General features: G+C 40.6%; 1 protein-coding gene across 2 annotated transcripts in view; it reads left to right on the forward strand.

Annotated features, from left to right (window-relative positions):
• NUFIP1 (nuclear FMR1 interacting protein 1) overlaps positions 1-22,528 on the forward strand; it is a 37,123-nt gene extending 14,595 nt beyond the window's left edge. Inside the window, exons 6-10 of one of the 2 annotated variants that reach the window (XM_074988196.1) lie at positions 2,029-2,121; positions 6,412-6,674; positions 8,317-8,451; positions 11,145-11,383; positions 17,878-22,528. In XM_074988196.1, coding sequence (XP_074844297.1) covers positions 2,029-2,121; positions 6,412-6,674; positions 8,317-8,451; positions 11,145-11,383; positions 17,878-18,213 — 1,066 coding nt within the window. In that variant the 3' untranslated portion in view covers positions 18,214-22,528. Of the gene's footprint in view, positions 1-2,028; positions 2,122-6,411; positions 6,675-8,316; positions 8,452-11,141; positions 11,384-17,877 lie in introns of both variants that reach the window. The other variant, XM_074988186.1, reaches the window with a different exon arrangement.
• Positions 22,529-23,038: the final 510 nt, after the last annotated feature.

Consider the following 23,038-nt stretch of genomic DNA (forward strand, 5'->3'; position numbering starts at 1 on the left):
CTGAAAAAGAAGCAATTTTGGACATAGGCCCTGACAAGTGTTAACAGTCTGTAAATCAAAACAAGTTCATCTCAGGAAGAGAAAAGCGATGGTTCTGTAGTGCAGATAACTCTGCTGAGACGAATGTTTCTTCCTGTCTCTCCCCTTCGCACCCTCTCCCCCCGCCCTGTGTCTCCACTCTTTTCTTGGCTTGACAGGGCTTATTTTTAGGCATTTATGCAAATACAGGAAGCAGTCTTCCTTAAATTGAGTTTCTTTACCAAGATTCTTTTAGGTGACATATCTGAGGAACTAACCTAGACTGAGATCATTAGAGGAGGTTTTAGAGGAAAAAGTCATCTGGACAGTAATAAGTCACTCGAACCTGAATGTATTTATTCAAGATTTCTGACAGAATTAAGATATGAAATTGCAGCTTTACTTATTGCCTAAAAGCCTTTGTACGAATTGGCTGGTGGATAACTATGGTAATACTATTTTTTTTTTAAAGACTCCATAGCCAATGCTGGTTGTTACAGGTGGTAGGCTTAACTCCAGTGCCAGATTAAACGAATGAAGTTATAGGAAAAAGTGTAATGATCAGATACCAGATTAAAACAGTATGGTGGGAAAGAGTCATCTATATGGCTTCTGTAGTGGGAAATCATGCCTCAACAATTTATCAGAATTCTTTTTGAGGGGATGCCAACAAATATGGACAAGGATGATTCAATGAATATAGTATACATGGATTTTTCAGAAAGGCTTTGGCAAGGCACTTCAGCAAACTAAGCAGTCATGGAGTAATAGGGAAGGTCCTTTCATGAATCAGTAACTTGTTAAAAGATAGGAAACAAAAGGTAAGAATAAATGGTCAGTTTTCACAGCACATAGCTAAAACCACAGCACATAAATCATGGGGGTCTGTAATGATCTGTACTGGGACCAGTTCTGTTCATTCAATATATTTATTAATGATTTGGAAGAAGGGGTAGAGAGTGGGATGGAGAGGTTTGCAGAAAATACAAATTATTCAAGATAGTTGAGTCCAAAGCGGACTATGAAGAGCTACAAAAGGATCTCACAAAACTGGATGGGTGGGCAACAATATGGCAGATGCAATTAAATATTGATTAATACAAAGTCATGCACATTGGAAAACCCAATCCCAATTATACATATTAAAATGATGGGGTCTGAATTACTCGTTGCCCCTCAGAGAGATCTTGGAGGACGAGACTATGTTGCTAAATGTATGTTGTGTCTTTTAAGACAGTTTAAAGTAGATTTGGATAAAGTACTTTAAAATAAAAGGACATAATCGTAAACTATCAAAGAGCTATGTGTGTGAAACACTCCTTCACTTCAGGGTACCTATGTAGGGATAGAGGTGTATGCATGTCTGTCTATGCAGCTGTATCTGTATAAATTTTACCCACTCCGGCTTCAGGAGTAAACAATTTTTATCTTCATATGGGTTGAATCTCTCTCATCCGGCAGCAACCCTCATCTAGCAGGACAATGGATGCTGCAGGACACATTGGAGCCTGCTAGTGGCAGAGAGCCCCCCCGGCAGCCTGCTCAGGGGAGCCCCAGAGGCAGGCGTCCCAGTCATGGAGCTTCATTACCAGGAGTGTGTCTGGGTTTGGGGAGCCCAGCCTGCAGCAGTGAAGATCCCTGTCAGGGTGGGGAAGCCCCACAGCCTTGCGTCGGGGAGCTGGCTGGAGCATGGAGTCGAGCTGGCAGTCCTGCAGCTGTGGGGACTCCGGCTGGGGTTGGCAGAGAGCCCTGCAGCCTCATGGAGGAGCCCTGCAGGAGTGGCCCCTTTGCCCCCCCCTCATCCCCGGTGCCCTGACCTCCCCTCATCCAGCAAATCCCTTAATTCAAGACCAATCAGGTCCCAGGGTGCCAGATGAGAGAGGTACAACCTGTATTTAATTTTTTTTTGTATGCAAATGAAACTTTCCTATGCTTTTCAAACTACAAATGTGGATTACAGCAGGAATATGTAAAACACTTTAAAAACAAGTATGTATTCCTTTGCTCTAGAAACTTTCCTACCTTGGCTAACATTGCAAAGAAGAAAGCATTACAGGCAGAAAAAGAGGAGAGAGGAGAAGTATTGACAACTCCACAGTTTGGGTAAGCATCCCTGGACACTTTTGTTCACTTTAGTAGTTAGTCTATAACATATTTTCTTTTTTAACCTATTTTGCAAAAAACACTTGTAACTGTCACTGTGCGTTAATGTAATCTAAGTGAACTTGGATCATTCATTTAACTCACTGACATGTTACAAATTTAATACATTGTTCATAGTACTCTGCAGTGGCCTGTAGCAGGTCTGAGTTTGCAACTTTGATGTGCTTGTGGAGTTCCACTCTCTGGATTGTTTGAGGAAACCTAGTTGCAGAATAGCCAATAGGTTAAAGTAATAGACCCTGAGTCTTCTGAAAAAAAATACATCATGTGGCTTTGACTACTGCCTTAATCTGACTGGTCAAATGCACCCTCTCTCCACTTTGCAAGAGAGATTCCGGGGGAATAGAAACAAAAATATGAGTTGTTTATGATTGTATTTCTCTTCCCCTCCCCCCATCCCACCTCCACCCTTTCATTCTTTCAAATGGGTGGGGTCCGAGTAATAATAAAGGAATATTTCATGTTACCATTGTAAGTTGCTTTGGTAGCTGAAAATACCTTCAGTACTTTTCCTCCCTGACTCATCTTGATTTCTCCTCTGCCATTATCTGGGGCTCTTTTGCTCCTCCCTGGGTTTTATTTGCTCTCCTCATGTACTCTGACCGATGTTCTTCTCTCCATAGCTCTACCTGTGTGGCCTCTGCTCTTCTTCCCACTTCACATACTGTCTGTCTCATGTCAAGCTTCATCAGTGACTTTACAAGGGGTGTGTTTTAGTTTTTTTGTGGTGTTAAGTGAAAGTTTATAGTCTCCCAAGCCTTCAGGGACCCAGAGGAGTGGAGTGAGAGCATCAAAGATGGTCCCAGCCTATGTCAGACTCCTTTCTGCCTTTTTGAGAGCTTCTCTTACAGCACTGAGAAAGTGGGCTTGGGCCTTCAAGTTGTCTACACTTAAAAAAAAAAACCAAAAACCTTTGCACCAAAATAACCATATTGATTTACTTACCCTGGTGCAAATCTCTCATGTAGATGGGCTGCACAGACGCAAAGCGTGGCTTACACCAATGTAACCTAGTAATGGTCACTGTTACAGATATTCTTAATGTAGACAAAGCTTCAGAAGCCTCTCCTATCACTAATATCTTTGGTAATATCTCAGGTTGCCTTTATGCCTCTCTTCTGGCCCATAACAAAGCCCCCAGCTTTTAAAGGAATAAAATGGGATTCTCCTTGTGTGGGTGTGTGAAATTTCAGGGACACTCTTTAAGAGCATTTGATTCTTGGTATTAATTGTGACTTTAAAGTGCCGATGAGTGAAAACAGACAAACAGACTCTCCTACTTTTTTAGTATCTAGAGGTAAAAGGAGCTTGGCTTGTCAAAATAACCATTACATAATATCTTTTATTAAAACATACGTGCCTTCACTAGTGAGCTGTAACTGAGCAGAAGCATTTAGGTGTCACTCAGCACTTGCACTTAAATCTTGTGTTTCTGGTCAGAGGCATGACCAGAAGAATGGTCTAAACTGTTTTCACTCTGTGACCTCTATAACCATAGCTTTCTTAAAAAGCCTCTTTCCTTACTATAAATTCAGTCTTCAGTCCAAACAGCTGTAATCTCTGGTATGAGTATCAACATTAAAAATTGGAAATGGTGCCTAATCATGCAAATTTACTGAAGGAATTCAGCTTGCTCTCTGGAAGCTTTCCTGTTGAGGGAAAACAGCTAAGGGAGATTTTAAAAGAGCATTTGGTACTTAATTCTTTTGTAGCAGCCTTTAATTCTGTCCCTATTAAAGGCCTCACCAATGTTAATTCTCAACATCCCTGTGGAGTAGATTAGAAGTACAGAAAGCCAACTTCATCTGCCACTTGAATATAGCTAACTGCAGGCTGGAATGTAGACCCTGGTTGATGGAATTTGACTAGGACATCCAATTCTGATTTTTGAAAAGTTTCCTGGGTTTTTAGGGAGCACAAGTGATCAGGATCTGAGTTTTGTGTCTTGGTCAAAATATTCCACTTTCAGTATCACAGCATCCCTTTCCCTGTGAAAAATTGGTTTGGTAATGCTAGACACCTCAACTGAGTTCATGATCCCATTCTGCTAGGCACGATACAAACATGCCCAGATTGAATCTCTCTCGTCCAGCACCTTCAGGATGGAGCCAAAAGAAAGAATTTGCTGGACCATGGGAGATCACTATTGTCTAGCACATTACCAACACTTCTGCTGCTCATTGGGCTCTTTGAAGACATTTAGGGGTAAATTATAGCTAAATATACAGCACAGAACACTGAAAACCAGGACTGGTGGCTGTAAACGAACTTTATAAGGCCACATGAAACTTGGCCACACCCATGATAAGTGGTCGTTTGGCTAACTATCGTGCCGGATTATGGACATTGCCAGATGAGAGCGTTCTGGATTAGAGTGAAATCTGTGGTAACAGACAAGTTCCTACCCCGGTGAATTTACAGCCAAAATAAAGGCAAAATGTGGGAGATGGTTTTCTCTCCATTCAGTGGTTGGTATACTATTGTAGAAAGAAGTAAAATGACTTGCCAGGGTGTTTAGGAAGGAATGAGGCATAGCTGGAATTGAACTCAGATTGCCCAAATCAGCTGGGTTCAGAGAGTAATTTTGCCCCTTACTATGGTATTTTAGAATTGGTAATTTGTTAGAAATATTCTTCCAATGTGTTGTGCGTATTCAGCTGTTGGATAGATGGTAGTCAATAAAACAAACCATTTGGTCCCCTCCAGTGCAGGAATTCCTGTTTTAATGTAATAATCTGGGGATTCAGTTAAACTCTTGTCAAAATACTAAATTACCATTTATGAAAACCATTCTCAGTAAGCGTGAATTACTATTTTTATAGTGATGAGCTTTCAAGGGACAGACCAGGATCTGAAGAAGTGGGTCTGTCTTGTGAAAGCTCATCACCGAATAAATCATTCTGTTAGTCTTTAAAGTGCTACATTTCTGCTGCTTTGTTTTGTTGGAGTACAGACTAACATGGATACTTCTCTGTTACTATTTTTACAGTATTTTGTCGTAACTATGCTCTGGACACATTTCCAGGAGTTCACCATAATCTCAATATATAGATTTGTAGAATTATCATAGTATAGATATATCTTTAACTTGGTTTAGTTAAAGACATAGTTTTGGTTTTCCTTAGTGTAACTTGAAGTATCCTGCTCTAGCGAAGGCAGATTGTGCTGCTAGTGAGGGAAGGGAAAAACATTCCACTTTTCGTCGCTCTGCACTCTTTCCCCTCCCCTCCCCTTCCCTCCCCTCCTGTATAAGAAGTCATTGCAGTTGTGTGGAATTATATTGGCTGATTGGATGTGTCTAAAGCTTCAGTATTCTGCACAGTGCTGTAGCAGTGGATGCTAAAACTAAGTGTCTTCAGTAATGGACATGCACTGTTGACAGATTCTTTTCTGTTTTAATGCCTTTGAATGGCCTCATTTCTCTGAATGAAGCAAATATTGACTCTCTAATGTGAAAGGAAGAATCTAGGGCTGTATTTTAATCAGAGGGAGTAAAGAACTGTCCTAGCTTTGTGACAGCCGTGTTAGTCTGTATTCTATCAAAACAAAAAAGCGGTCATGTAGCACTTTAAAGACTAATGAAATAATTCATTAGGCAATGAGCTTTCATGGGACAGACCCACTTATCAGATCTGAAGAAGTGGTTCTGTCCCACAAAAGCTCATTGCCTTATACATTATTTTGTTAGTTTTTAAAGTGCTACATAACTGCTTTTTAGTTTTGTCCTAGCTTTGTTCTTTCTATCAACAAGGTCATGTGCTATCCCCGTGATTGTGTGCTTCTCTGCTTCTCTCTCTCTCTCTCTCTCTCTCTCTCTCTTTCATGTACTTTCTAGCCTTTCTGTCATATTTGCGTCCAGCCTAGTTTCCTTTTCCTTCCGTCACATCTCAGTTCATTGTGCCAATAGCCAAATAAGACCTATTAACTCCAAACAAAGCACTTGTATAGATATCTGTTTAAGTAATCTACATTTGTCTGCAGATATGATGAAACTGGTGGATTAAATTATTGAAGCAGGGCAGAGCAAGGCAAGACGGGGGAAAGATGAAAACTGTTGTATTGAAGGATAACCATTTTTCTGATCTCTTGACTGCCATAGGGCACAGGGATTTTTAAAATTTTGCTGGGGAGGGGGGCTTCGTTAATTTAATCAATCAATTTAATTAATTTACCTTGATTAATTTATTTTGAGTGTTGGTGTTTCTGTAAAAACTTTACACGTTTCTCTAGCAAAATGCCGGGAATGTGGAAAGCCCCACAAGAAGAGGAGGCCTCTGGACAAGGAAGACAGAAGAAGAAGAAGAAGCGTCAGTTCTGGAAGAAATTGAAGAAAGGTGATGGACATGCTGCATCTCCACTGAAAGCTCAGACTGCAGCCAGTGGACCAGAAAACCATCTATTTGCTAAGGAACTGGAAAAACAAACTGCTTCAGATGCACAGACCTGTCTGAGAGATGTGGACCCACTTAGCATTTTGGCAAATAGTGATGCTGGTAAGATAAGGGAAAGAGGTTGGTGAATCTTTTACTTTAGGGGGAATTACAGCTTTTTAGTAGCACTGGTGACTTGATAAGAAGTTGTCTTTTCAAAGACTTTACACTTGGTTTGGAAGATGCCATCAATGAATATGTTGTTGGACTTGACAGCGCTTCTATCTGCCGCTCCTAACATTGTTAGGACTTTTCTTGCAGTATGGCCAAAGCAGTTCAAAGGTCACTAGGTCAGAGATTTGTTGCTGCCAGTTTCACTGAAGATCCTAGTACTCAGCTTTTTATTAGAACTTCCTTTTGAATGGAAATTCCGACTTAGAACATAAAGTGTTGGTATAATAACCCTGAAACATTTTCTTGCTTGTCAAGGTTTTGGAAACCTTGCCAAGGAGAAGCTTTTGTACAGTATTGCATGTTCTACAATAAATAGATTAAAGGGACAGTAGCTTAAATTTGGTCCGGAATTAACTTGATTTTATAAACAAAGGAGTGGAAACATTTACACACGCATATAGAATATCATGTTAAAAAAAACCCTTTGTATGAAACCATATTCTGTAGTATTGAGAACAAAAGTGAAACTGATTTCATTGTCCAAGGTGACTAAAATGTAAAAGTATAAGAAAAATAGTGGCAAACTGGGTTTTAAGAATTTCATGTTTTATAATCTAAAGTTGGGTTAATATATGAGTAATAACATTTTTTTAAAATCCTGATGTCAGGTACAGTTTATTTAATTTTTATAATTGAAAGAGGCCGTCACAAAAAAATTCAACCGATGATTTTCTAATAACATTCCCTCTAGGAGGGTTACATATGTATATTTTCCCCCCAAGAATTTCCATGTAGGTTCAGTGCAAAAGCATGGGCTTGTATTGTACTCAAGTGCTGGTGATACTTCCAAAGGATATGGTGTGTCAAGGTACATATAACTTTTTGCATTCCATTAAATTGACCTGTGATTTTAATTGTTTACTTTGGGATGCTTTTGATAGATTTCCCCTGTTGTCCAATTGCAGCTGTTCATAAATTGTTGGCTCCCTTTAGTTCCCTAGCATTCTATGTTTCTGTGAGTAACTTAGATTATAAGATCTTTACTTACTAAAGCAGCACACACACAGATGGTGCTAAACACATTTTAAGCAGTCGTGCTGTCAGAAATCTCATTGCCATGGTCTTATAAGTTTGAGTTGAACAATTTCATGATTTCAGTATTTCTTCCCCTTTTGGAAACTCTGATTTTTAAATGCAACTTACTCTTCCCTGTGCAAAAAGCTAACTTCTGAACAGGAAAATCTACATGTGTTTCTCTATTTGCAAAACCTGTAATTGTTCTATTGAAGGATAAATATTCCTCTAATCTCTTGGCTGCCATAGCAAAACCTGTAATTAAATTCACCGTGTGAGGATGGAGCAAAAAGTTCAACTCCTTGTTCAGAGAAATCAAACTTGTTTTTTTCCCCCTGTAGTCTTTGTCAGGGACATAAATATGTGTTTCGACAGCTCCTGCCCATGAATGCCAATGGAAAGAAAATAACATGTATTTTATCCAGCAGTGATGTTGAGTAAGCTTGTCCAGTATCAGAGAGAAGGTCTAATGACACATACATAGGAGCGATGAATAGTCTTGGTACTCTCTTTGCAGAGTCGGACAAAGAAGGAACAACTGCAGAGGATGGACAATTGGGAGTGACTGTCATTCCAAAGCAGGTGACCTCTGCCCTGAGTTTGCTGGTGGCCAACTATGGCAGCACATCAGGTAGCGAGAGCGAGCCAGAGGGTGAGTTGGGGCCTAACAAGCTTTTTTCTCTTCCTCATGGGAGCAGCAAAGGCATCCAGAGTGTACACCACTTCCTCTCTGTATAAAGGACAATCTGAGAAGGAAGGTGGCATGTGGTTAGGAGCACTTTGCTCTCTTCTGCCTTTCTGATCTCCTCCAGCCCTGTTGTACTTTTGATCTTCTTGCCTTCATTTGTAAATATGTGACTGTGAAGTGTTTTATATGGTGGATCATATAGTTTAAGGTCTAACAAGCACAGCAATTTCTGGGTTGCTGGTGGAGTAATTGCCAGCAGCTTTGGGTCTTCATTTCCACTTACTAGAAGACGAAGGAATACATGTGTTTAAAGGTGGCATGGTTTGTCTCTCAAGAGGGGAGGGTTTTATTCTGTTATACTTGGGAATCTGTCTGCTTGCTCAAGTAGTTTGACTTCGCTGGGGTCTGCATTCCATGTACTTCAGACAAACACCCACGCAAGTGGGGGATGAATGGAAATTATGGATGGGTGGGCTGCATTTAGACTACTGCGAGCCATTAGTGTTCGTCTTTGAAAAGTCATGGAAAGACGGCAGAGATTCCAGAAGACTGGAAAAGGGCAAATATAGTGCACATCTGTAAAAAGGGAAATAAGAACAACCCAGGAAACTACAGACCAGTCATTTTAACTTCTGTTCCAGAAAAGGTAGTGGAGCAAATAATTAAGGGATTCATTTGCCAGCATCTGGAAGATAACAAAGTCGTAAGTAACGGGATGGATCTGTAAAGAATAAATCATGTCAAACCAACCCAATAGCTTTCTTTGATAGGATAACAAGCCTTGTGGGTAAGGAGGAAGTGGTATATATGGTGTACCTGGACTTCAATAGAATATTTAATACAGTCCCACATGACTCACTCTCTGAGTACTAAAAGAATCACTAAAGGTAACATCTGTGAAAATTTCAAGATTCTGATTTAATGAGGAGATCATTCCTAAGATTACCATTAAAAAAAAAAAAAGACACCGATGAAGAGGGAGTGTATGAGCATTTACCATTCATGTTACATTAATGTGTTACATAGTAACAGAGAGGAAGCTGTGCTAGTCTATACACTATCAAAACAAAAAGCAGTCAAGTAGCACTTTAAAGTCTAGCAAAATAGTTTATTAGCTGAGCTTTCATGGGACAGACCCACTTCTTCAGACTATAGCCAGACCAGAACAGACTCAATATTTAAGACACAGGGAACCAAAAACAGTAAGCAAGGAGGACAAATCAGAAAAAGATAATCAAGGTGAGCAAACCAGAGAGTAGAGGGATGGGGGGGAAGGTCAAGGCTCAATCTAATTCTTGAGAGTGGAGGGGTGGGGGGGAAGGTCAAGAATTAGATTGAGCCTTGGCCTTCCCCCCCATCCCTCCACTCTCTGGTTTGCTCACCTTGATTATCTTTTTCTGATTTGTCCTCCTTGCTTACTGTTTTTGGTTCTCTGTGTCTTAAATATTAAGTCTGTTCTGGTCTGGCTATGGTCTGAAGAAGTGGGTCTGTCCCACGAAAGCTCACCTAATAAACTATTTTGCTAGTCTTTGAAGTGCTACTTGACTGCTTTTTGTTTTGATAATGTGTTATAGTATGTGTACAGTAAAATTCCTTTAATTTGGCACATCTGGGACTGGTCAGGTGTCAGATTACCAAATTTTCCAGATTATTGGATGTCACCATAACTCCCACACCCTAGTTCAATCCTCCTGTCGCGGCTTACCACGCCCACACCCAGCTGTGGCTCACTACTCCTGTGCGTCCCCAGCTTCTTCTCTACCCCACACTCCTGCAGCTTCTGCACTCCTGCACATCTCCAGGAGAAACTCCCCTGCGCATCTCTAACTTCACCTCTCCCACAAGCCCTGGCTCGACTCCATGGTCTGGCCCCCTGCAGCCCTAGCCCCCCCACCCCCAGGCTTAACCGCCATTCCCCCTTCCACGGTCCCAATCCACCACCCAAGACCCCCAACTTATGCGAATTTTGAGGTATGCATATCTCAGGGGATGCCGGACCATTGGAGGCTGGGTTAAAGGAATTTTACTGTAGTACATTAGTACAACATGAGTTGGTAGACACAGATACATTCTCTCTCAGTCATGTCCTCTTTTTTTGAAAGGTTAAAATATGGTAATCCTAATCATTCTCTCTGTGGTACAGTAATATCTGAGCACTTCACAGACTTTACCATAATTATCTTCACAACATCCTGGCAAAAAAGGTAAGTGCTATTAGCACCCATTTTACATACAGGCAACTGAAACAGACTGAGTTCTTGCCTAAGATCATGGTGGAAGTCTCTGGTAGATCAGGGAATTGAGTTTGACTCTTACAAGTTAGGGATACACTTAACCACAGGGTCATTCTTCTTGTCCATGATTTCACTGCAAACTGGGCTATTAAAGGGAACTAGTGTGCTAATGTATACAGAATGAGACTGATTGCAAGGTCTATTCCAGACTCTGGCTACTGTTTCTCTGTTATTGGGTAAATCACTTACCTTCCATGTGTTTGATTTCTCTTATGAGAAAGAAATCCATTCTCATTAAACCAGGGCATGCTTGCACCAGTAGTAGTAACCAGGTGTGCTGTCTGCTATGAGTTATGTGATTGTCACTGAGACTTTTAGAACTTGGAGTTTACAATGTTGGTTTGTTTTTTTTTCCCCAAGAAGTTCCTGCCAAGACTGTAATGAAATGTCTTAAGAACAACCAGACAGTTCTCCGAAATGTCCCTCAGACGTCAAATATCCCTCAAAGGCCAAATAGCATAAACTGCAAGGAAAATGCAAAAGTTACAAGTGCAGCATTAGCGAGATCGAATACAAACATGGGGCATGGCAGCAGCTCTGACAGACGGAGGAAGAAGTCGCTCCCTGTACTGCCCAAACGTTGCCCAACGCTGCTGGAAATGGTAATGGACTTCTCTCTCTTAAATAATGGCTGCATGCCTCACAGGGGTCTTACTTTGATTATGCATGAATCCTGTTGCTGTATGTCTAAAGCAGCTCTTTTAATATGGTGGCTGGAGGAACATTAAGTTCAGCAAAAATGTTGTATAAATATGTAAACAGATTACACCATGGTACTGTTCAGGTTATGGCTTGCTTTGGTGAACCAGAGTTGAAACGGCACATCGTTAGGAAGCTACACTGAGGGCAATTTATTTTTTTTGTAAATGAGATCCGCATTATAAATCTTGCTTGCTCTTCTGTGGTCCAGTCCTTATTGGGATCCTATTTTTCTCCCCTCCCAGCTATCCGTTTGATAACAGGCCCCATGCTGAGTGAGGATGTGGGATCATATTGCTTCTTGCTGAGACAGACTGGATGGTGGTCTTGTGCCCCATCAATATCTATCTCTAATTAGCTAGAATGATTGTCGGGGATCATCAGGCATCCTATCCAATCTCTTCTGTCCTCCTTTGCCATCCCTTCTGCACATGCAAGCCTCTGCTGTGTAGCAGTATAAGTGTCAGTGGTTCACAAACTGGCCATGTATATTGCTAGTGTTCTGATGATTTACGTGAAGTCTTCTTGACCAAAGCAGAGGGTCTTTATGTTATGGGTTTTCTTTCTAGCTGAAGATGTCTGTGGTATTCTGACCAGCTAAACTTAAGTCAGGGGGAAGCAATTAACCAAACCTGTCTTCATCCAGCACCATTGCCTTTTATATTTCTCTGGCCGATTCAGCTGTGAGCAAACAGTCATTTCATAAACTTGGAGACCAGGAGGGACCATTAAAGCATCTAGTCCAGTGGTGGGCAACTATTATATCCTCTAGTCCACTGGGGCTTCTCCTGCAGCCCACGGACCCCGCACATCACTCATGTACCAGGGCACCAGAACCTTGCATTTACCTGCCCCTTCCTGTCCCTCCCAGCCCTTTCAGAGTATGCAAATCACTTGATTTGCACTCTGTTCCCCACTTCACCCTCTCCCACCCAGAGATGGAATATTGTAAAGTGGCTGTTCCAGCTCTGGGAGGAAGGGGAAATTGCAAGGCTCGGGTGCCCTGGTGTGTGAGAGGCGTGGGGGGGAGGGGCCACAGGTGGAGCCCCAGTGCAGGAGGAGGATTACTCATGTGGCCCACTCACCATTTGTGGTTGCCCATTGCTGATCCACTCTGCCCTCCTGTGCATCACACACATGAAATTGTTGTGTGTCAGAGGCAAACACAAATTCAGACACAGAGGCAAAATTTTGAGAAAACCAAGTCAGAAAGGTGCCACCAATGCCCAAGGCCTCTGTAATGGCAAGGAACAGATTATGTGAGATATATGTCCAGAACAGCCTAACAGGCATTCATTTCTCCATGCTCCAAAGGAAGGTTGACTGGGGGATGAAGGGGGAAACCTAGTTCCTTTCAAGCAATACTGAAATCAGGAGTTTAGTGATTTTGAGTGTAGAACCAGTCTGTAAAGCAACCTGGGGGATCAGAACACCAAGAACTGTGCCTAAAAAAGATTGGCTGCTAGTGTGAAGTCCTGCACCCAGAAAGAAGGGATAAACTGCATAGATATATGATATGTGGGCTGGGGAACTTAGTTGGCTGGAACAGATGTTTAATGGTAAGCCTATTTATTTTTGTCTTTTCATTTTCATATTATCCTAACATTATTTGTTCATACATCAGTCACTATGGCTGTAGCAGGAAAAGTGCAGATTGGAGTGGGTGTTATTGACGGGAGGTATCCAAAAGAGGGTTGCCATTATAAAAAGTGGTCTGTGGGGTGAAAATTCTGAGAAACCAAGTCAGAAAATCCATAGAAAACCTGCCCCCACCCTCACACCCCAAAGGGATTTGCTTGTTGAAGGAAGATGCTTTGTGTGAATTATATATATTTAAAACAGATTGTGTACTAGTGTTGCCAAGCTTTCTCTTGGCATTCATTAAACCAACTTGAGGATGTTTATCGTAGTCCCATGTACAGCAGTGAATTTTTAGATACATTTATAACATACGGGCTGAGAATAATAAATCTCCTAACCTATATTTCTTCCAATATCTCTCAGTACATTCAACAAAATAAAAAGGTGTTGTGCATCTAGCTGCTCATATGGTTTAAATATAATGTGGCAGATAGTCAGTTTACAACCTTAAATAAAGGATGATTGATTGTGCATGATAGAACACTAGAAATGGAAGGGGCCGTGAGAGGTCATCAGATCCAGTACCCTGCTCTCGCAGCAGGACTAAGCACAGTCTAGACAATCCCTAATAAATGGCTAGCTAATCTGCTCTTAAATATCTCCGGTGACGTAGATTCTACAACCTCTTGAGGCAATTTATTACAGTCTTTAAACCACCCTAACAGGAAGTTTTTCCGAATGTCCAACCTAAACCTCCCTGATTCCAGTTTGTCGTACCGTCAGAGGCCAAGGAGAGCAATTTTTCTTACTCCTCCTTGTAACCCTCTTTGAGGTACTTCAAAACTGCTATTGTGTCCCCTCTGTCTTCTCTTTTCTAAACTAAACAAGCCCAGTTCTTTCAGTCTTCCCTCATAGCTCATGTTCACTAGACCTTTAATCATTCTATCTGGATACATGTTGGGAAACTAACACAGCGACACGCAGACTATCTAATAAGTTATTGGACTGTACTGGAGACAACTTTTTATTTCAGAAGGTTGAAAAAACTACCAGTGGGGAAGCTGTCCTAGATTTGATTTTAACAAATAGGGAAGAACTCATTGAGAATCTGAAAGCGGAAGGCAGCTTTGGTGAAAGTGATCAGGAAATCATAGAGTTCACAATTTTAAGGAGGGGGAGAAGGGAGAACAGCAAAATAGACAATGGACTTCAGGAAGGTGGATTTTGATAAACTCAGAGAGCTGGTAGCTAGGGTCCCATGGGAAGCAAAACTGAGGGGGGGAAACAACTGAAGAGAGTTGGCAGTTTTTCAAAGGCACATTATTAAGGGCCCAAAGCAAGGTATTTCCCTGCATAGCAAAAAGAAAATATGGCAAAAGACTGCCTTGGCTTAACCAGGAGATCTTGCATGACCTCAAAATAAAAAAGGAACCATATAAAAATGGAAACTAGGACAAATCACAAAGGATGAATATAGGCAAACAACACGGGAATGTAGGGGCAAGATGAGAAAGGCAAAGGCACAAAATAAGCTCAAACAAGCTACAGGCACAAAGGGAAACAAGAAGGCTTTTTATAAATACATTAGAAGCAAGAGGAAGACCAAGGATAGGGTAGGCTCATTGCTCAGTGAGGAGGGAGAAACAGTAACAAGAAACTTGGAGAGGCTAGAGGTTGGGGGGAGGGATAGCCCAGTGGTTTGAGCATTGACCTGCTAAACCCAGGGTTGTGAGCTCAATCCTTGAAGAGACCATTTAGGGATTGGGGCAAGTAGATATCAGGGATGGCACTTGGTCCTGCCAAGAGGGCAGGGGACTAGACTAGATGACTTCCCAAGGTCCCTTCCAGTTCTAGGAGATGTGTATCTCCAATTATTTATTTATTTTATGCTTAATGACTTCTTTGTTTCAGTCTTCACCAAGAAGTCTGAAGAAGGAAATGCCTAACATAGTGAATGCTAGTGGGAAGGGGGTAGGTTTAGAAGATAAAATAAAAAAGAACAAGTAAAAAATTACTTACAAAACTTAGATGTCTGCACATCACCAGGGCCTGATGAAATGCATCCTAGAATATGCAAGGAGCTGATAGAGGAGGTATCTGAGACATTAGCTATCATTTTTGGAAAATCTTGGGAGACAGGAGAGATTCCAGAAGGCTGGAAAAAGGCAAAAACAACGCAGAAGACTACAGACCAGTCAGTTTAACTTCTGTTCCAGGAAAGATAATGGAACAAGTAATTAAGCAAATTATCTGCAAACACTTGGAAGGTGGTAAGGTGATAGGGAACAGCCAGCATGAATTTGTAAAGATCACATCATGTCAGACCAATCTGATAGCTTTCTTTATAGGATAACGAGCCTTGTAGATAAGGGAGAAATAGTAGATGTGGTACACCTAGACTTTAGTAAGGCATTTGATATGGTCTCGTATGATATTCTTATCAATAAACCAGGCAAATACAACTTAGATGGGGCTACTGTAAGGTGGGTGCAAAACTGGCTGGATAACAGTACTCAGAGTAGTTATTAATGGTTCTCAATCCTGCTAGAAGTGTATAACAAGTGGGGTTCCACAGGGGTCTTTTTTGGGACTGGTTCTGTTCAATATCTTCATCAATGATTTAGATATTGGCATAGAAAGTACACTTATTAAGTTTGCAGATGACACCAAGCTAGGAGGAGTTGCAACTGCTTTGGAGGATAGGGTCAAAATTCAAAATGATCTGGACTAATTGGAGAAATGGTCTGAGGTAAACAGGATGAAGTTTAATGAAGACAAATGCAAAGTGCTCCACTTAGGAAGGAACAATCAGTTTCACACATACAGAATGGGAAGTGACTGTCTAGGAAGGAGTATGGCAGAAAGGGATCTACGGGTTATAGTTCACCACAAGTTAAATATGAGTCAGAAGTGTGATGCTGTTGCAAAAAAAGCAAACATGATTTTGGGATGCATTAACAGGTGTGTTGTGAGCAAGACACGAGAGGTTATTTTTCTGCTCTACTCTGCACTTGTTAGGTCTCAGTTGGGGTATTGTGTCCAGTTCTGGGCACCATATTTCAGGAAAGATGTGGAGAAATTGGAAAGGGTCCAGAAAAGAGCAACAAGAGTGATCAAAAGACTAGAGAAGATGACCTATGAAGAAAGGCTGAAAGAATTGGGCTTGTTTAGTTTGGAAAAAAGAAGATCAAGGGGGGGACATGATAGCAGTTTTCAGATATCTAAAAGAGTGTCATAAGGAGGAGGGAGAAAACTTGTTCTTCTTGGTGTCTGAGGGTAGAACAAAAATCAATGGGCTTAAACTGCAGCAAGGGAGGTTTAGTTTGGACATCAGGAAAAAGTTCCTAACTGTCAGGGTGGTCAAACACTGGAATAAATTGCCTAGGGAGGTTGTGGAATCTCCATCTCTGGAGGTATTTGAGAACAGGTTAGATAAATATCTCTCAGGGATGGTCTAAAGCAGTACTTGGTCCTGCCATGAGGGCAGGGGGCTGAACTCGATGACCTCTCAGAGTCCCTTCCAGTCCTAGCATTCTATGATTCTGTGATTCTTGTTGCTCTTCTCTGGACCTTCTCCAATTTCTTCACAACTTTCTTGAAATGGGGTACCCAGAAATGGACACACACACTCCACTTGAGGCCTAATCAGCACAGAGTAGAGCAGAAGAATGATTTCAAGGCTTGCTCCCAACACTCCTGTTAATGCATCCCAGAATCACATTTTTGTTGTTGTTGTTGTTGGGTTTTTTTGCAACAGTTTCACACTGTTGATTCATATTTTCTTCTTCATGTCACCACTTGTGAATTGCACAGTGTACCCCATCCACAGCGAAAAGGAATGGTATGACACTGTCCCTCCATTATGTGTGTAATACATTGATTACAGTAAGTTCCACTAGTTGAACTGCCTGAATCAGCTGTTCACAGCTGTGCAAGCTCTGATGGGAAGGGTGAGGAGTGCGCTCCGAAAGTGCTGGGAGAAGAGAGATGAGCAGGTAGGTGTGGGACTCCAGTGCCTCACAGCAGCACTGCAGCCCACTCAGGTGAGGGATTACCACAAATGCAGCTGTTGTGATTTGTGGTTGCCCATTGCTTTGCTATGGTTTTCAAGCTGTTGTGTAATTACTAGGCTAACTTTTCTCTAAGCTTTAGTATGAATTCAAAGAAAATGGTGCCTTGAGCAGTGTAGTGAAGAAACTGTGTGTGTGTGTGTGTGTGTGTGTGTGTGTGTGTGTGTGTGTGTGTGTGTGTGTGTGTGTGTGTGTGTGTGTGTGTGTGTGTGAGAGAGAGAGAGAGAGAGAGAGAGAGAGAGAGAGAGAGAGAGAGAGAGAGAGAGATCCCCCCTGCCCCAGGAAAAAAATGGCATTTGATGTATTAACTAATTTTTAGGCCAACTGGATAAACCAGGAGTGACAGCCTATTCAAAAGTATTTCGTCAGATTCCGCCCACTCTAATGCATGATTAAAGGATAGGCCCCTGATTCAGCAAAGTGCTAACACATGTGAGTTATCTGATTTGAAGTCTATGGGACAAAGGTGCCTTACTGAATCAGGGTCATAGTGGTCTCTCTTTAGTTAAAAATTCACATCTTCCAAAGCACTGTGTCACTGAGCTGAGATATGCTCCAAGTCTTCAATTCAGCCTAATAGGATTGTTTCTCCTGCCTCTTTGCTTCCAGGGCCTGCTTGCATGCCTATTACATAAATTTGCAAATATATTTAAATTAACTAACTATGCTATCATATCTTGTTTAGTTTGCATCTGCTACTAACTAAGAGATGGAAACCTTGCATCACTTTCTCTTTTTCTTTCCAGTTACTAGCCCAGGACATACGACATGAAAGGAATGTGATTCTGCAGTGTGTTCGATACATCATCCGAAATGACATGTTTGGACTTCACCAAAAGACAGAACCAGTAGCTGAAACTGAGAGTAGCCAGGCTTCTGGAGCTGCAGCGGAGTTTTTGACAGACAGACTGAATGGAGCTAATGTTTCTTGTAGCTCTGACCTTCAATTAGCAGAAGGAGAACAGGCTGCATTATTTATAGCCCAAAGTGAAAAAGCAGCCCTAGGTCCGTCATCACAGATGATTCACTACATAGATGAGGAGACATGGGAAACCCCACCAAGTCAATGTGAAGACAACTGATGTTTGCTACAGTATGCCTGTCTCATGAAGGGTGAACCAAAGGCTCAACTATTGTATTTTACCGACATATTTTTTGAAAAAACAGTAGAATAGTAAAAAAAAGCATATCATTTTTATTGTAAGAACCTTTAAAACACTTTACTGAACACTGCCAGAAGGGACCCTTTCCTTGTGAAAACTCTGTCCATTTCAGGTGGTTCTATGCCATACAACTTGAATAGCTCAATAACGGAGCATAGTTATGTCTTTCTTCAGGACCTGTTTTTGTTTGCCCCTGATTTTGAATTGAGGACTCGTACAGAATATGCCAGTGTTTAAAAGCACCATCTGATAACAATTATGTTGTTGGTAATGGAGCTCTCTCGCTTGTTTTGACAGCCAGTTGTCCCTAGAGTGTTACTGGGCCCCTGAATGTTTTGGAAATGAAGTTCTTGGTTTAAAATATAAAATTAACGAATTAGTAGGTTTGGCTCAAAAACTTACACACTGAAATCTAGCACTGATCCCATGAACAAATAAAGCAGAGAGAATGGAAGCACAGTTAAGGTGGTGGTGGCTTTAGATGCAGAGTTAAATAAAGACGAGAAAGTTGTTTGAAATCCTTCTTTTAGTAACAAACCAGTAGCTAGTGCTGCCTTTTCCCACCCTTTAATAGCTGCCAGTGACTTTAGATGTAGCTTTTTCTCAAGTTCTAAGTGCTGTAGCTGGTCTTTGCTTGGCTGACCTAGCTGTTGAAATGGGTTCTTATTGCGTGTAGGACTCTGATATATTTTACTCTGAATTTAGATTATAAATTTGGAGTTATGAAACTTTCTGAGTTTCTGTTTGTCTCCCCTAGATAGTATAAAATTAAGACAGTTCATTAGCATTCTATAACTTCTGTTTTCTGATTAAGGATTCAGACAAGTTCTGTAGATTTCCCTGGAATTATGCTATTAACACCACTCATACAAGTGCCTGATGTTGTAAATCTCATGCACGTTTTTATGAGCTTTGAAGTTGCAATAGTTGATTTAAAAATAAGTTCACTGGCTTTTGATTAAACTGTGTATACTTTTGTCAGGTGCCTTCTTGTGAAGTTCAGCTCTGTTTGTCTCACTCCCAGTGGAAATATGATACGAAAGTGGTTTAATCCATATATCTGTCTACTTGGCAATAGTTCCCTTCTTTCAGTATTCTACCTACAATTATTATTATATTGTAGGCTCAGTTTCTAAATTAACTTGCTTTCTCAGGAAATGCATTGCTCTTTTTTCTTTGTTTTACCCAGGTACAAGTACATCCCTCTATGTAACCTGCAAAATAATAAGCACTATGAGTTTGTTTGTTTGTTTGTTTGTTTGTTTTGCATTATCCAATAGCTGTCTGTATTAAGTTCTTGTTCTGTTTTTAAAAATACTTGCCAGCTTTGTAGAAATGCATCTTGTCCATGGAGTACAGGAGGCAGAGTGTAGCAGAAAATTCTGTCTTTACTGTTCTTACTATATATAGCTACCGTGTATACTGTGTTTGTAAGATACTGTGTACATTTATGGAATTATATAAATATTGGTGTTAGAGGGTGGTGAGTCCTAGGAATGTGTATATGTAATAGATTAATACAGCAATCATAAGCTTGTTATATTTGCACTTGCAAGCCAGATGATTCATCTTTCCTGTGGTGGTCCCACATACCATCACTTCAGTTTATTACCTTGAGTAGAGTTCTTACACAGTTTACTGCAGTGAGAAATCAACACTGGAAATTTAACTAAGGAGACTGGAAATTCTGCAGATGTTGGTTTCTGGGTACACTTACATTCTAGGGGTGCATATGGGGAGAGGCATCCAATCAAGATTTCCCACCAGTGCAGTAAACATGAACAAGTTAAAATTACTGTAGAATTGTGTGGTAGGTTTTTTGTTTGTTTGTTTTGTTTTGTTGTTTTGGGGTGAGGGGGAGGGCAGTTGGAATATCTAAGCCACTCTTCAAGGTCTTGTTCTTCCTGTGGAAGCTGATTAGCACATCTTCCTCTGCAGCATCTAAACCAGCGTGAGGAAGGCTTGCACCTCTATTCCCTGACCTAAAAATATTAAATTTCTACAAAATGTAGCCCCAGTAGAAGTCTTTGTTTTTGCCATTTTGTAGTGGAGTTAGGACCTTTCTGGGAAACAAGTTTAACATAGAAGGACTATCTGTCTTAAGTCAATAATTCATTTCGCTTTTCTGCTATTTGTACTGCATGTATTTAAAGCTGTCCTGTGTGCTTTGGGAATGAACTGATTCTGCTTAATCTAAGGGGAGATGTATAGATTTAATTAAACCAGGAATAGCAGCATTGGTCCATGTACAGAAAACCCCAAACTGTAGATCAGTGGGAAGGTTCACGGACATTCCAGAATTAGCTTTCCTAATACTGCTATCTAACCTTCACATTGGAATGTTAATGCTGTAATTTCTTGTCTTTCTTAGGTCAAGTAGCTGAAGTTTTGCATTGGCTGCTTTGCCTCTTTTTGTATCAGAATGCGACTCTGAGTTCACCCACACCATGCTTCCATTAAGATGCCTGTTTGCGGCTGTGTAAAACAAAACAAAAAAAAAACACCTGCATTTTGAATCAGCAGTTGTTGATTTTTTCATTATGCTATCCATGGCCTTTAATTTTTTTCATTATTGATTCTGGTTGGATTATGGCAAGACTGTTTGAAAAATGGTGCTTTCAGCCTTTGAGACTTGCTTTGGATAAAAATACTCAACATCTCACCTTTTTTTCCCCCCTTTTAGCTTTGGTAACCTAGCTACAGACGATGTGATTGTGGGTATCTGTTGTAAATTCATTACACTTCTTTTAAAACTCCACATTTCATTTATCAGTCCAGAAAATCTGAAGTCAGTTTTTATAACTATCTAAATCTAAGTCAAGTTTTTGCATGGTGGTATGACATAACAAACAACTCTGTTTTGTTTGAACAATGCTTCTCATTTATGGGATGTCTTGTGTCTGTGAAAAGAATAAAGAAACAAATTTTGTGGCTGTGTATTATTGAACTGTAAGCATCTCCCTGTGATTGTGTTTACATGGAAGTTCTTGTTTTTATTGCAGCATTTCTTAAAGTTGCAGACTTCAGAATTAAAAATAGGGTACATATGGTACAGAGACAAAGTTATTATGGTGTAATTCAGAGAACTGGAGCTAAAAGCCAGGATCAACAGGATCTCTTCATCAACACTGTGTTGCCCATTTGCAATGTATGTATGCTCATCACTGTTCACTATCTAAATCCCACTTATACATCAAGTTGTCCATAGAAATTACAGTTAATGGACAAAAATTAGTTAATGGACAAAAATATGCAGGTCTTGTGACCTAATTAATTTTTTTTGAACTTGTGTAGGAAGTTGGCAATTCATCCTGTTATACGTGTAGAAACCCAGCCTTCATTGGCTTTTACACACACAACTAATGTTGGTATTTAAATGGGCTACCCAGCATAGGCCGCCTTGGCTACTACCAGTGGCTGTGTGTGCCATTTATTATTAAAAGTGGATGTTTGTTGGCATGGAAGAATATTTTGTAGTATTCTGCAAGTTCCAATTCCTCTTGAAACTATTTTAAGTGGCCTGAGGGAAGAGTAGAGAGTGTTTATCATTGTCCAAGCAAATCTAAGATCAGCTAACACTAAAGAGAAGATTATTGTAAGAAGCTACCCATTTAAAATTCCACATCTACATGTATTTGAAAGGGAAGTCAGGGAGATCCAAACTCTGAGTCAGAGCTGGGTGTCTTACCAGTTCTTTGACAGTGACTATTCTTGGGCTATTGATTTAACCTTTGAGCTGCAGTTTCCCCATCTGCAAATGAAGAGAAAAGCCTAACTATCCTTGTCATTTTGAGAAAGGTGGATGGAAAACACCTAAGCATTAAGCCTTGTTCTTTGGCATGGCACTGGGGCCGTGAACCAGAGTGGTACCAGTCTTCAGTGTTCCTCTACTGATACCGTCTAGAAGTATTTAATAGCTTGTAAATATTACCTTGCTTCCCTGCTTTCTTTGCTTGGGTGATTTGCCTCTTCCTAACTGCTGCTCCTTTCCCTAAATGGATTCATCAGGCAGAGCCTCCTGAGTGTAACTGACATGATGTGGTTTTTGGCAGAGTACAATTTTTCCATTTTTATTGTGCATAGTGTATAGGCTTTTATACAGTCTCCCTGTATGGGCTCCTGTCATTTAAAACAAATGTCAGCCCAGTAAAATAAAACTAACATCCAGGAGAATGTGCCCATGCTGAAAGATCTAAGACCTTCTAAAGCACAATGGTAGATTTTGTTTTCTAATAAAGAAATTGTTTAAAGTTTATCAGGAAGAAGTGTTTGTGTTGTGACTGATTAGTTCGTAAGGGTCTGAACTAAAGACTCCTCGCTGACAAAGGAGGCAAAATAAATCAAAACAATGTGAGATCAGAGGAAAGAAAAATCAAGCAAGATTGTGCAGTTAAAAACCCCATTAGCCACAGTGTCTTTTGAAAGGGTGTACCCACTTTGGAAGATTATCTGACTCTTTGAAAATGCATATACTGTATAGGTTACTTGTTACATGGGCAGTTGTGCTTCTGTATGAAAGTTGAGTACATAGGCAAACTCTCAGTTCTGAATTTAACTGGCCTTTTGTGGCATCGTTACTATGCATGCAAAGGTAGTTTGTGATTGCATGTACTCCTTAACCAATATGGACTAATGTTTAGGTTTCAAATGGGATGGGAGGGGTGGGCTTTCTTTTCAGGGAGTGCCCAAATTACTCATCTTAAAAAAAACCTCTCAAAAATAGCTATATCTCTTATTGTACATT

Source organism: Carettochelys insculpta, chromosome 1 (assembly GCF_033958435.1).
Source record: "Carettochelys insculpta isolate YL-2023 chromosome 1, ASM3395843v1, whole genome shotgun sequence".
Classification (NCBI taxonomy): Eukaryota; Metazoa; Chordata; order Testudines; family Carettochelyidae; genus Carettochelys; species Carettochelys insculpta.